Genomic DNA, 15,193 nt, shown 5'->3' with positions numbered 1-15,193 from the left:
ATTACTTATTCTACTTTATGGAAATTGTACAAAGTATTCTCAAATGTAGAGTTCACACCAGAAAGACTAGCTGCGAATCTGTATACCAATTGTTATTGTAATATACCTATTGTTTATCAAAATTATACACTAGTGGGGCCACTAATCAGATATGTTGCAATTAATTTTATTGAGAATTTACCAATTCCAGTAATATAACAGAGGCTGTCTTCCAAATCCAATAGACTATGATATTTGATGAGTTGAATGTAAAATATAAGAAAAGGAATATTTTCACTGGAGTTTTTTTTCACTGAAGCGAAAATATGAAAATAAATTAAAAATAAAAAGTGCTTTATAGTAACTGCCTTCAATTGCTAATTGCTATGAATTGGTGAGTCATAAGTCTATATTATTTCTTTCATCCTGTCATGAATTTCAACACCATGTGGTCTAGACTATAAAATCTAGTTGTAAGAGTTAAGTTATCAATTGAGACAGACCACCACATTGAATGCTTGATGAAATACAGCAGCTGCAATATGAACGAGTGATGAAACGAAATGATGCAAGTTTCCCGATAGAGAATTATAAAGAAGCTTGTGAATGTTAGAGAGAAAATATTTACAAAAATTGATAGATCTTTAAGGCAGATTATTTTAAATTTGTTTGCAGCAGTAATTACAGATAAAATATTTTTGCCAGGTAAATTATATATTGATTTGCAAATAAGTTTACAATACAGTATTCTCTCTAGTAGAAGAACATGTAAACCAGGAATTTATTGTATACTATATCATTAACATACGATTTAATTTTACCACTGATACATTTATGTGATTGACCCATAGCAAATATGACACTGCTACATCACCAATTTTTTTATCTAAGAATTATGTAACCAAAATCTCTTTAACCAAATAACGTACAGATCACGTATAGTCACTCAAGAATATTAGTTTATTCTGGAATATTAATTAGATCTTGAATATTAACCACCTCGTTAACAGTGAATAGCACTAATGTCTCAAAACACGAGAGAATCCAACAGCTTGTTCTCATTGCAGGGAAACAGAGCTATCAACATAGCATTATAACACTGCAAAGTACAATGACTACTTTGTTCAGAAATCCAGGAGTCTGTACAGGGATTGCCCAGTATGATCCTTTTTACATATTTAGCTGATCCATCATCCAAGAGAGGTTAATAAGGGTCAGTATTGAGGAGTGAAGGCGAGAACAGGGTATTACAAAATGTATCAGTATTCTAGGAAACATGCCGAGTGAATTATACATGCCGTGGTCGAAGAAGTTAAAAGCATGTGCGAGTTCAACAATGAGCATCGAGACTGCAAATTTTGGAAAGCTTTTATTTGTTTATTAGAGCGTAAAGAGCAGATAATTGCATTTAAAATCTTTTTATCAGGTGGAAACAGTGAAAAATGATGTATGTTACTGTGCATTGATCAATTTATTAACAGCTTTAAAAGCACTCCAAGACTGTTTAAAATATCACTGGCTATGTATTCTGAAATGACATCATATACACTGCATTATTTAGCAGCGAGTGTTAATTTACAGTTAAGGGGTGAGCCATTTGAAAGGAGGGTGGAGCTATGTATTCTGAAATGACATCATGCACTGCATTATTTTGCAGCAAGTGTGAATTTAAAGTGCAGGGGCGAGCCATTTAAAAGGTGGGTGGGGCTGCAAAAAATATAGGGACATGCAATAAAGAAACATGTTTTTGACAAACAATGCAAAAGAAAAATCAGCATAATTGTTTCACTAACAATTAAGTGTGACGAGATTAAAATGACTATACTTACAACCAGTATCTTTCAGCCTCTGTATAGTGTTTGCTATTATTTTTACACAGCCAAGGAAACCAGCTCCTTGCTTTTTCTTATGAATCTTTCGATGATTCCAAATACTAATTGTTATACAATCATTTCTTCCAACAAATCTACAAGGAAAAAATTACATCATGAACAGAACATGTGTGATCTAATTGGCAACATAGCATAAAAAGCAGATGTGATACTAGTAGAGGGATTGTGGCTAATACGAGCCACTCAACTGTTTGTTCATAACACATTGAAAGTGCCTGCTCCTATTTATTCACACCTTGAAGTGAATTAAATCAATCCATCCAGGTTTGAGATTGGTGAACATGCTGGATTTTAAAAAAGTGGTCATCATATTGGAATTCAATGGATGAAACCATGATGGGAATGTATGTGCATGTGATGTTTGTGTGCATGATGCGAGTACAAAATGTGAAAACAAGGCATGTCTGATATATGGCTGATAACATATTAAAGTTTGAAAACAATCTGAAAGTTATAGGATTTATTATAATCACATGAAGAAAGTTTATGGCGAGGAATAACAAAGACGTAAATGAATGTATCAAACTAAAAATAGTGGTTCCAGTAACATTAAAATAAAGGCGCCATTTAACTAGAAAAGTGTTGTATTATTTGAATTTGTAACACCCTACTGATTATACGGTTGACATTTCTTAGATTCATTGCACATCAAGAAGATTATTGTCTATAGGGGTATGCACAATTATTGGAGAAGTTGTTCACATACGTGACCAATATTGCTAATGTATGCTGATAATATGTAAAATACTTAAAATGATTCACCATTGCATTCTTATATGACAGACATGCATAATGGTTTGAAACCATTTGTAGTCAACCAGGAAAAAATGGTTAAGTAACCAAGCAGACACACACACAGATTCTGTAGATTGCTTTGATTTTTTGGAAGACAATTTGTCAAAAACAAATATTCATGATTTAAGGACAGACACATTTTTTAGTGGCAAACACCTTACAGACTTTCATGAAATTCTTCAAGTCAAGAAAATTAACATTTACACCAAAATTTTAGTCCAACATTTTACAAATTATTTATTTATTTTTCTGTAATTTTGAAATAATTGGACATTATTTTCTCTTAATAGCAGATCTTGATCAAAATTAATGAAAAAAAATAGACTTTCAATAGCACAAACAGAACAGATGTGACACTGTTTATTTGTAACCAGCTCAGAGTAATGCATACATCCTGTTTACAATACTTACAAGTCGTAATGTTGATTCCATTTAGGATCTAATGTTGCCCTGCATGTATCTGTAGTGTGGCACTGTCCAGAACCGTCAACTATTATTTTAGCAAATGGGTCAGGAAGTCCTGAGAGAGAGAAATAAAGAAACTGAAGTCAATACACATTAGTCAGTAAAAAGCTGCTTTCTTATAATTCTGAGTTGGAATTTCAAATCATATCCACATAAGCTAAGGAGTCGACCATTAGAAACTCCAGAGGGGGCCAGAATTTTGCAGAAGAAAAATTTTGAGGGAAAAAATCATGCAGGGATCAATAAAAAAATTCCTCATCATAGGGGGTAAAAAACAAGTGCTGAAAAGAAATATTTTGCACACTTTTTGAATAACCTCACTGAGTTTTTAATGGTCCACCCTTGAATGAAAAATAAAATGATACTGCAAAAGAATTAATTTCACCTTTTATTCAATTGTACTACACACGTATAATCAAGTTCTATTGTAATTTAAACATGCACAATCACATATTTTAGCTGGGACAGATTAATACAGAAAATGACTGGTTCCATGGACAGGTGAAGGATTTTACATATTTACTAACATGCGAAATGGAGTTAATGTGTTACTGTTGGTATGTACATGCGCTTTCCTTGCCCTGATCAAAGAGGGTCATCAAATCTTTGCATCTCCAGGCTTTAGTAATTGTTGTTTAACTGGTATCAATACAATTTACATATACCAAGACAAATAACAATGACAAGATCAGAGTGAATGAGCACCATTGTGAACTATTTCTATTGTTTTGAATCATGATAACGCCCCCCCCTCCAGTTGAGAGAAGGGAATAAACCATATATGTATGTTATTGCTTAACCACCTTCCATCATTTCACATATTCATGCTGTATTTTATGTCAGTTATCTCAAAAACACTGTATTACCACCCAGTCCTTCTATCTCTCCATGAATGTCTGGTAATACATTGTGAAAACCTTGTTAATATTTATGGTTGTAGTTCAGTATTTTATCACCAACTAAAATGGCTCCTTTTTTTTTTTTTATGAGGCCATCAATTAAATTGATGAAAATATTATTGATTTCATAACATTACAGTATCCTTGCAAGACTCTTGTGAAGTAATCAATTCATGTACACATTTCCCCCTGTACAGTATTGGGAAAGTAGAATAGTACTTACTGAAAAAATCCCTCTTTGCAATATTCCTAGCACACAGAACTGCAAAGGAAAAACAAAAATTAGTTAGTGTGACACAATGCAAAGGTTCATTCCTATCGTACATGATACATTCTACGTAATTCGAATAGCCTTCATGAAGATTGCTCATTGGCCAAGGATTTCATTAGAAAAAAATTTGATGGAACAATGTATTTTTATGTATTAATTTTGGATCAAACGGACAAAATTTTCTAATGGCAACAGGTCTTGATAAAAAAATTACGAAAAAACGCGTGGGTTCAAAATTTTTGAATGGTGGTGAAAGTGGACTTTAGCACTCAGAGGGTTGTGAAAACAAACTCTAGCTCTTACTATGAAGTCTATAACTGCTTATGCAGTCACACAGACACATCTGATCCAATGCAATAGGCAACAACATACTACTCTGAATACAGTGAAGATCACAAGACAGTGACAGAATGCTTATTAAGCCTTCTAATCCCAATACATATACACTGACAGACAGAACACCCAAGTGTTCTCAATGTCTTTACACAGATATTGGAGTCAGCCTATGAGTATGTGTTGGCAGAGGAATGACATCTAGGAGACAGCAAGTAGACCCTGCTGGAATCAAGGCTTGGTGCACAATAACAGTTACATAATAGTAATCCCATAATGCCCCACATATGGAAAGGAAACCCAACAGCAGCACCTTGGAGACTTCCTGTGTTGTTTAACCAGGGAGGTACTTTTGAAAAGAATAGACTATTCATTGATAGCTAAAATAAAACAATAGGTGGGTTTAACATTTGACACCAAAGAAAGAGTGAATGGTTAATTACATGGATAAATAAGCATAGACTTGATAAACATAAGACTTCTAACTGAAGAAGGAAATCTTCCAAAATCCTGCTTTCATCTGGTTAAATTACTTCAATTACAAACCATTACTGTACCAATTACTTCTTTGAAAGCATGACATTTCCATACACTGCCCAGTAAATTAACAAAAATCAGACTAAGATTTAAATTTATTGTTAACCATTTTCAAATCTAAGGGATCTGACATGCTGACACACATCTTGGTCTTCTCAGTGACACTAGATTGATTTCACCATGGAGCTAGAAAGGGAAGGAGAGAGGACACTGTTTAATCCTGTTTTAAGCTATTGACATAGCATAGTTTTAAGCAGAATTAATCCTATTAAAAATAAGCCTTTTACACCATGATTGAGACCGCATATTTACTTTCAAGATATGTTTCAAGATATTGCTGAACGAGAAAATATTTTTTGTCCATAAAAACGAATATGCAGAAGAAATAAACAATACATGTACGTGTTTTCTTCCAAGTGACGTCAGAGGTCATTCAGTGACCTTTGGCACTGGAAACAACACAGTCCTGGATACATTCTCAGCGAAGTCATGGCCGTGTACTTGTCGTGCATGTGGGAAAGAACTCAATACTCAAAGTTAAATATTTTTCTCCCGACAATTTCTCTAAAAGATTTTAAAATTTGTATGGGTTGCTTGAAAACAGGCAGTTATAGTGAGATATTTCTTTTAATTGTGCGCTGATGTGCGTTTGTGAAAATCAAGTTTGAAATCACGATAGCGTTACCATTTTTTACGTTTCCATTGTTTGTCTAGACGATGTCAAACTTGGCTAAAAGATTTCGTTTTTACATGAAGGTAAAATAGGTGGTTTTTAATTATGGTTGGTGAATGTAGATGGATTATTTTTTAGGTCATCGAGTGTAGAGCGAGAAAATGTACAATTCATGACGATATTCTAGCAACTCTGTTCGTTTTTTTTTACTGTAAATCGTTTATTTTTTAAACACAAGTTGTTGCTTATCCGTGACCAATTTTATTAATTATAACATTTATGTGAGGAGAAGTTTTCACAATTGAATATTTCATTTCGCAGTAATTATATATTTTATGATAGCTACTTTACTTTGTTTTTAAAGTATAACATGAAAATAAAAATTCCTATTTCAAATAGCAATTTGATGTAGTTGATGAAGTCTCCGAACTTACTGTGAAGGGCTAATTATTCACTGGATTTTAATTTTGCCTATTTCGCACTAAATTACAACCCAGTGAATATATGTCTGAAATGGTAAATCAGTGAAATTTAAACCCAGTGAAAATTAGTCATACATTCAAGTCCACCAACAAAAGATTAATCCCTGTTAATCTTGTTATAATGAAGTGGTCAATACAAGTATCTAATGAGCAAATAAACTATAACTTTCATAGAACAGGCAGAAACAATGGTATATTTTCTCCTTCCCTTTCTAGCTTCATGATTTCACATACAGGACACATGAGAGCAATGTTTCAAAATTTTCAGTTTATAACAGAATACTAATAATATAATCAAAGAAGGTCTATTGACTGATTGATTGAAACCCATGTCAGTTTTAAGTAACCTAGGGGGTCAGTGGGCAGAAGTTTCAGCCACACAAATTTAACCATATAGATTAACCAACATTTGCCACCCGAGATTTTATATCTAAATTATATTTTAATGATTGAATTCTTGTAACTAATAATTTTCCGTTATGCCTATACATTTATATTTATCAATGTGTTATTTATATGTTACAAGTACAGACTATTTATTATATTCATTAATTCAGTTTCAGCCACACCATTCATTAATTGCAATGAATGTAAATGTGTCGTACTTGTAACATACGAGCTGTAAATACGTAAAAAAATATGCTGTACTTGCAACGTACTTGTTAATAAATATAACAAGCAGCCTCTCGGCTGAGATAGCTCCGCTGTTAGCAATGCACATTTCAATTAAAGAACAGAAGATATCATTAGAAAATTAACTATGTGCATAGTATCAAAGCAATTGGACTTGCAGTTTTTAACAAGAAGTCGAAAATATCACTTTTTACCAAAAATGACAAAAATATTCACCAAAATTAGAAAATTGGCGATATCATTACAAAATGAACAAAATTGAGAGTGGTCCACATGTAATACCTATATATGTAATATCAAAGCAATTAGACTTGCGTTTTTTTACCAAGAAATCGAAAATATCACTTTTTACCAAAAATGACAAAAATATTCACCAAAATTAGAGAATTAAAGATATCATCATGAAATGAACAAATTTGAGAGTGGTCCACATGTAATACCTATATATGTAATATCAAAGCAATTGGACTTGCGGTTTTTAACAAGAAGTCGAAAATATCACTTTTTACCAAAAATGACAAAAATATTCACCAAAATTAGAGAATTGAAGATATGATCATGAAATGAACAAATCTGAAAGAGGTCTACCCAAGGTACATATACACCAAGTATCAAAGCATTCAGGCTTGTAGTTTTCAAGAAGAAGTCGAAAAAGTAAAGCATTGACACGGACAACGACAGACAATCACTCATATGATAAGCTCCGCTTGACAAAGTCGACAGCGGAGCTAAAAATGACAAAAATATTCATCAAAATTAGAGAATTGAAGATATCATCATGAAATGAACAAATTTGAGAGTGGTCCACATGTAGTACCTATATATGTAATATCAAAGCAATTGGACTTGTGGTTTTTAATAAGAAGTCGAAAATATCACTTTTTACCAAAGATGACAAAAATATTCACCAAAATTAGAGAATTAAAGATATCATTACAAAATGAACAAATCTGAGAGAGGTCCACATGTAGTACCTATATATGTAATATCAAAGCAATGGGACTTGCGGTTTTTAACAAGAAGTTGAAAATATCACTTTTTACCAAAAATGACAAAAATATTCACCAAAATTAGAAAATTAAAGATATCATCATGAAATGAACAAATTTGAGAGTGGTCTACATGTAATACCTATATATGTAATATCAAAGCAATTGGACTTGTGGTTTTTAATAAGAAGTCAAAAATATCACTTTTTACCAAAAATGACAAAAATATTCACCAAAATTAGAGAATTGAAGATATGATCATGAAATGAACAAATCTGAGAAAGGTCTACCCAAGGTACATATACACCAAGTATCAAAGCATTCAGGCTTGTAGTTTTCAAGAAGAAGTTGAAAAAGTAAAACATTGACACGGACGGCGGACGTCAGACAATCACTCATATGATAAGCTCCGCTCGACAAAGTCGACAGCGGAGCTAAAAAGCTATACTATAACATACTAATAACTCGTTAATAAATATAAATATATATAACAGCAAGTTATGAGTACCTAGAACTCAATCACCAAGATTTGAAGCATGAGTGTGGTTGAAAATTCTGTGGACAAAAAGTTGGGGTTGCAAATGGTGGTCAAAACTGAGAACCTAGCAACACATCATAGCTGCCGAGGTCAGATGAAGGTTGGAATTGTAGAATAATGGTTAGACCTGCTGTGATCAAATCACATACTGTAAAACAAAATTTATTTTAGCTGGAAGTTATTTTCACTCATTTTTGATGAGTTGAATGTAAAATACAGGAATGGAATATCCACTGGATTTTATATTCACTGAACCATCTCTTCAGTGAAAATAAGTATTTTCCAGTACTCAATGATTAAATATACACAAAAGGTAAATATCATTGAAATAAACTCAAAAGCCTTTGGTACTTTCTCTCTCTGATGCTATAGTTATAGACCAGAGATTCCTAGTGACAACAAATAATCGTTCATTGAATTTGAAGTGGGATGACATAGGCAATAATATAATACATGTATACCCAAGACTAGGTAGTCATAATATTGATCATGATTTGATCTTAACCTAGACTAATGACCTTCAGGATATAAACTTTGGACAAGAGGTCACCCAGTTCAATTTGAGATCAAATTTGATAAAACTGACTTAGAGTAGGAATAACATAGATAATATAATGTAAAACATGTCTTTTTCACAAGCATGTCTTTTTAGCGAATTCAGCGAGAGAACAAATGTGCTAATTTAAGATGTTGCTAATGACTTTATTATAAATTCAAAATGGCGGCCAAACAACGTCTTTTTCTCCACACACACACTTTGTAAACACAAAAAACGTAATAATCTGGAGCGCTTCCTAATTATACTTGACAGTTTTTCTTTGTTTTTATGGAGGTGATAACTGCACATTTGTTTTGGCAGGCGACAGACAAGTATTGTGAAAACAGGAAATCAACAAAGATGAGAGATTCGCTAAATCAACATTTCGCTATTAAGTCATTTTACCACAATTCGCTATAATAGAATGCTGCTTTTTAAACATGTTTTACAGTATTGAGTTGAAAGGTACTAAAGCAATCGTCTTTGAAGCGTTAGTGAAGATCAATTCCTAAACCTATGTAGCTTGTATTTATTACAGTATTTATTCAAATGAGAGAATTTTTTGTGAATTCTAGTAATTTCACAAAGGTCACAGTGACTTTTACAAAGATGCTGTCATTAGATCTTTAAAATTCCTTTGAGTAAAAATGAGTTTACAGTAATCTCCATGGGTCTGGATAAAAAATTAACCCCCTAAATGCCAAAAGTCTATTTGCACCACAAAAAATAGTCAACCCTTTTGAAAATATCACAGATGTTTTGAACAATCAAAATGTTATTTTTAATAACAATTTAAGTATAGTATTACAGTAAAACCTATTTTAGTAACAACCTCTATAGAGACTATCTGCCTATAGTGACCAACTGTAGGCTGTCCTAAGGCATAATGTATGAGCAACCTGTGTATAAAGACCATCTGCCTATAGTGACCAACTGTAGGCTGTCCTAAGGCATAATGTATGAGCAACCTGTGTATAAAGACCATCTGCCAATAGTGATCAACTGTAGGCTGTCCTAAGGCATAATGTATGAGCAACCTGTGTATAAAGACCATCTGCCTATAGTGACCAACTGTAGGCTGTCCTAAGGCATAATGTATGAGCAACCTGTGTATAAAGACCATCTGCCAATAGTGACCAACTGTAGGCTGTCCTAAGGCATAATGTATGAGCAACCTGTGTATAAAGACCATCTGCCTATAGTGACCAACTGTAGGCTGTCCTAAGGCATAATGTATGAGCAACCTGTGTATAAAGACCATCTGTCTATAGTGACCAACTGTAGGCTGTCCTAAGGCATAATGTATGAGCAAAATGTGTATAAAGACCATCTGTCTATAGTGACCAACTGTAGTCTGTCCTAAGACATAATGTATGAGCAACCTGTGTATAAAGACGATCTGCCAATAGTGACCAACTGTAGGCTGTCCTAAGGCATAATTGTATGAGCAACCTGTGTATAAAGACCATCTGCCAATAGTGATCAACTGTAGGCTGTCCTAAGGCATAATTGTATGAGCAACCTGTGTATAAAGACTATCTGCCTATAGTGACCAACTGTAGGCTGTCCTAAGGCATAATTGTATGAGCAACCTGTGTATAAAGACTATCTGCCTATAGTGACCAACTGTAGGCTGTCCTAAGGCATAATTGTATGAGCAACCTGTGTATAAAGACTATCTGCCTATAGTGACCAACTGTAGGCTGTCCTAAGGCATAATTGTATGAGCAACCTGTGTATAAAGACCATCTGCCAATAGTGATCAACTGTAGGCTGTCCTAAGGCATAATTGTATGAGCAACCTGTGTATAAAGACTATCTGCCTATAGTGACCAACTGTAGGCTGTCCTAAGGCATAATTGTATGAGCAACCTGTGTATAAAGACTATCTGCCTATAGTGACCAACTGTAGGCTGTCCTAAGGCATAATTGTATGAGCAACCTGTGTATAAAGACTATCTGCCTATAGTGACCAACTGTAGGCTGTCCTAAGGCATAATTATATGAGCAACCTGTGTATAAAGACCATCTGCCAATAGTGATCAACTGTAGGCTGTCCTAAGGCATAATTGTATGAGCAACCTGTGTATAAAGACTATCTGCCTATAGTGACCAACTGTAGGCTGTCCTAAGGCATAATTGTATGAGCAACCTGTGTATAAAGACTATCTGCCTATAGTGACCAACTGTAGGCTGTCCTAAGGCATAATTGTATGAGCAACCTGTGTATAAAGACCATCTGCCAATAGTGATCAACTGTAGGCTGTCCTAAGGCATAATTGTATGAGCAACCTGTGTATAAAGACTATCTGCCTATAGTGACCAACTGTAGGCTGTCCTAAGGCATAATTGTATGAGCAACCTGTGTATAAAGACTATCTGCCTATAGTGACCAACTGTAGGCTGTCCTAAGGCATAATTGTATGAGCAACCTGTGTATAAAGACTATCTGCCTATAGTGACCAACTGTAGGCTGTCCTAAGGCATAATTGTATGAGCAACCTGTGTATAAAGACCATCTGCCAATAGTGATCAACTGTAGGCTGTCCTAAGGCATAATTGTATGAGCAACCTGTGTATAAAGACCATCTGCCTATAGTGACCAACTGTAGGCTGTCCTAAGGCATAATTGTATGAGCAACCTGTGTATAAAGACTATCTGCCTATAGTGACCAACTGTAGGCTGTCCTAAGGCATAATTGTATGAGCAACCTGTGTATAAAGACTATCTGCCTATAGTGACCAACTGTAGGCTGTCCTAAGGCATAATTGTATGAGCAACCTGTGTATAAAGACTATCTGCCTATAGTGACCAACTGTAGGCTGTCCTAAGGCATAATTGTATGAGCAACCTGTGTATAAAGACCATCTGCCAATAGTGATCAACTGTAGGCTGTCCTAAGGCATAATTGTATGAGCAACCTGTGTATAAAGACCATCTGCCTATAGTGATCAACTGTAGGCTGTCCTAAGACATAATGTATGAGCAACCTGTGTATAAAGACCATCTGCCAATAGTGATCAACTGTAGGCTGTCCTAAGGCATAATTGTATGAGCAACCTGTGTATAAAGACCATCTGCCAATAGTGATCAACTGTAGGCTGTCCTAAGGCATAATGTATGAGCAACCTGTGTATAAAGACCATCTGCCAATAGTGATCAACTGTAGGCTGTCCTAAGGCATAATGTATGAGCAACCTGTGTATAAAGACCATCTGCCTATAGTGACCAACTGTAGTCTGTCCTAAGACATAATGTATGAGCAACCTGTGTATAAAGACTACCTGTCTTGTGTGACCATATGTTCAGCCATTTTTTTTTTAGACGCAAAAATGGTGGACAGAAGATTTACTTGTACATTACAAGTATGCCATATCTATAATTATTTACTACCGATAATGAATTATTAACTCGTACATTAGGTGTCTCATATTTTTACTTGTGTCATTATTTTCTAAATATACATATAGTCCACAGATGATGGAATGTAATCAATTGTAAAGTCCTCTCCACAGGAAACAAGATCTTTGTCGCTATTACGCATATCAATGAAAGTGTTGAGACGATGTTTAGCCAGACAGTCACAATCACTATTCGCTCCATGTAGTGACAATACGGCAGACGAGAAATCTGTCTGAAATTACATATACCCTGCTGCTGCACATTAAATTTTCTTAAACACTGCAAGGAATTTTTGGGGAACTTGTTGAGCAAATAATTGTTGGAAATTGCAGTGGATAAATTTATTGATCCTTTATAATAAAGGGATAGGATAAATATTTACCAGGTTTAATTTTAGCGGATTTGATGTCTCAGAGATGTAAACTAGAGTTCACAAGTTTGTTAAGGGAATAATGTACCGTAAAATACTTTATTTTCACTTGGAATTAATTTTTTCGCTATTTTCGCTGAAGGGGTGATTCAGTGAAAATAAAATCCAGCGAAAATATTTTTTTCACTATATTTTACATTCAACTGGTCAAAAATCAGTGAAAATAAATTCCATACAAAACACGCAACAAAATCTTTTCAGCAAAAATAAATTTCAGCGAAAATAAAGTATTTTACAGTATTCTATTGTTAAATTTAGTGAGCTAGCTATCAGCGATTAAGCAAGAATCAAAGATAGCGAGAATGAAGCTTCAGTAATCGATTTATATTTTTTTCCTAATTCAAGATACTGATAATTTAGGTACCCAACAATTCCTCAAACAAGTCAGTTCACTAAAATTAACATGCAACTAATTCCTTACACTGAGCAAAATCAGCAGAAGAGCTTGCACCTGTTTCAAAGTATTTTACCAGTACAATAGCTTTATTTTCATCCAGCCCTTTATCACCATAGAACTGAGACACTTCAAAGATGAAAGAACCGAAGGTTGATGATTTCACAATAGTAAACCAGTTCCTATTTAGCACGAGGTCACCTTGTCTGATGCAAATCCTTAAAATCACAACACAAACTCCAGATCTTTATTTTGACACTAGCGAAGGTGGCCGTCAAAAGGAGATTCATAATTATGTGGACCACTCAACACTGATAAGATCTTTCCTGGAACTTGTGGAAGTCAGAACTGAGATGGAAAATAACTAGACTTGCAACTAATTGACTGGGATATCAGCAGGAAACATTGCACAATAAGTGAACATCTCATCCAGCCAGCCACCCCATGCTGAGACTGTAAGGATCTACAAAGTGGGTTGGTTGAAGTATTTTAAACTGGCATACCATAAAAATCCTATTAATTCGTGCAGCCAGTTTAATTTCAAAAATTAATTATTAAATCAAATGTATCCATCACAATTTGCAACATTTAAAAGGAGGTTGGAAATTGTATCTTTTTAGTTTACATGGTCTAAAAATTGTATATATTAAGACAATTAAAAACAAATTAAGCATGTTGCAAAATTTTAGTCTTGTGTTACACCCCCCCCCCCCCAACATGAACTTAAATCTTTAATTCAGCAGACATGGATAGAAAGCATCAGCAGGACTGCACCTCAACAATTATCTTAATTTAATTACTGAGTTTTATTTGATAGCTAAATCAAAAACTTAACATATATTCAACGTATTATTTCCTTCACAAATTAGTGATTTAAAACCTAGTGCACATCTCTGTAATAACAAATTAAAAACTGGCCAGTGAGATGCATTAACTATTTACATGCTGCATATGATGCTGCATCTCAACAAATATTTGCAAGCTTCATCACAACAGGTATTTGCATGCTGCATCTCAACAGGTATTTGCATGCTGCATTTCAACAGGTATTTGCATGCTGCATTTCAACAAATATTTGCATGCTGCATCACAACAGGTATTTGCAAGCTACATCTCAACTGGTATTTGAAGGCTCATCTCAGCAGGTATTTGCAGGCTGCATCTCAACAGGTATTTGCAGGCTGCATCTCAACAGGTATTTGCAGGCTGCATCTCAACAGGTATTTGCAGGCTGCATCTCAACAGGTATTTACAGGCTGCATCTCAACAGGTATTTGCATGCTACATCTCAACAGGTATTTGCATGCTACATCTCAATAGATATTTGCATGCTGCATCTCAACAAATATTTGCATGCTGCATCTCAACAGGTATTTACAGGCTGCATCTCAACAGGTATTTACAGGCTGCATCTCAACAGGTATGTGCATGCTGCATCTCAACAGGTACTTGCATGCTGCATCTCAACAGGTATTTGCATGCTGCATCTCAACAGGTATCTGCATGCTGCATCTCAACAGGTATTTGCATGCTGCATCTCAACAGGTATTTGCAAGCTGCATCTCAACAGGTATTTGCAAGCTGCATCTCAACAGGTATTTGCAAGCAGCATCTCAATAGATATTTGCAAGCAGCATCTCAATAGATATTTGCATGCTGCATCTCAACAGGTATTTGCATGCTGCATCTCAATAGATATTTGCAAGCTGCATCTCAACAGGTATTTGCAAGCAGCATCTCAATAGATATTTGCAAGCTGCATCTCAACAGGTATTTGCAAGCAGCATCTCAATAGATATTTGCAAGCTGCATCTCAACAGGTATTTGCAAGCAGCATCTCAATAGATATTTGCAAGCTGCATCTCAATAGATATTTGCATGCTGCATCTCACCAAATACAATGGCTGCATATACACCTGCAACACATGACCTCACTAGTACG

At 34.7% G+C, this 15,193-nt stretch overlaps 1 protein-coding gene across 1 annotated transcript in view; it reads right to left on the bottom strand.

Moving 5' to 3' along the window:
* LOC100374187 (E3 ubiquitin-protein ligase SMURF2) overlaps positions 1–15,193 on the bottom strand; it is a 39,510-nt gene that overhangs the window by 16,121 nt on the left and 8,196 nt on the right. The window contains exons 2-4 of the mRNA XM_078012853.2: positions 4,254–4,292; positions 3,078–3,186; positions 1,809–1,945 (exon numbers count right to left, since the gene is read on the bottom strand). Coding sequence (XP_077868979.1) covers positions 1,809–1,945; positions 3,078–3,186; positions 4,254–4,292 — 285 coding nt within the window. The remainder of the gene's footprint in view (positions 1–1,808; positions 1,946–3,077; positions 3,187–4,253; positions 4,293–15,193) is intronic.

The sequence above is a fragment of the Saccoglossus kowalevskii genome, chromosome 8, assembly GCF_978046115.1.
Source record: "Saccoglossus kowalevskii chromosome 8, keSacKowa6.1, whole genome shotgun sequence".
Lineage (NCBI taxonomy): Eukaryota > Metazoa > Hemichordata > Enteropneusta > Harrimaniidae > Saccoglossus > Saccoglossus kowalevskii.
Note: the sequence above shows the minus strand (reverse complement) of the source record. Positions and strands in the feature narration are given on the sequence as shown.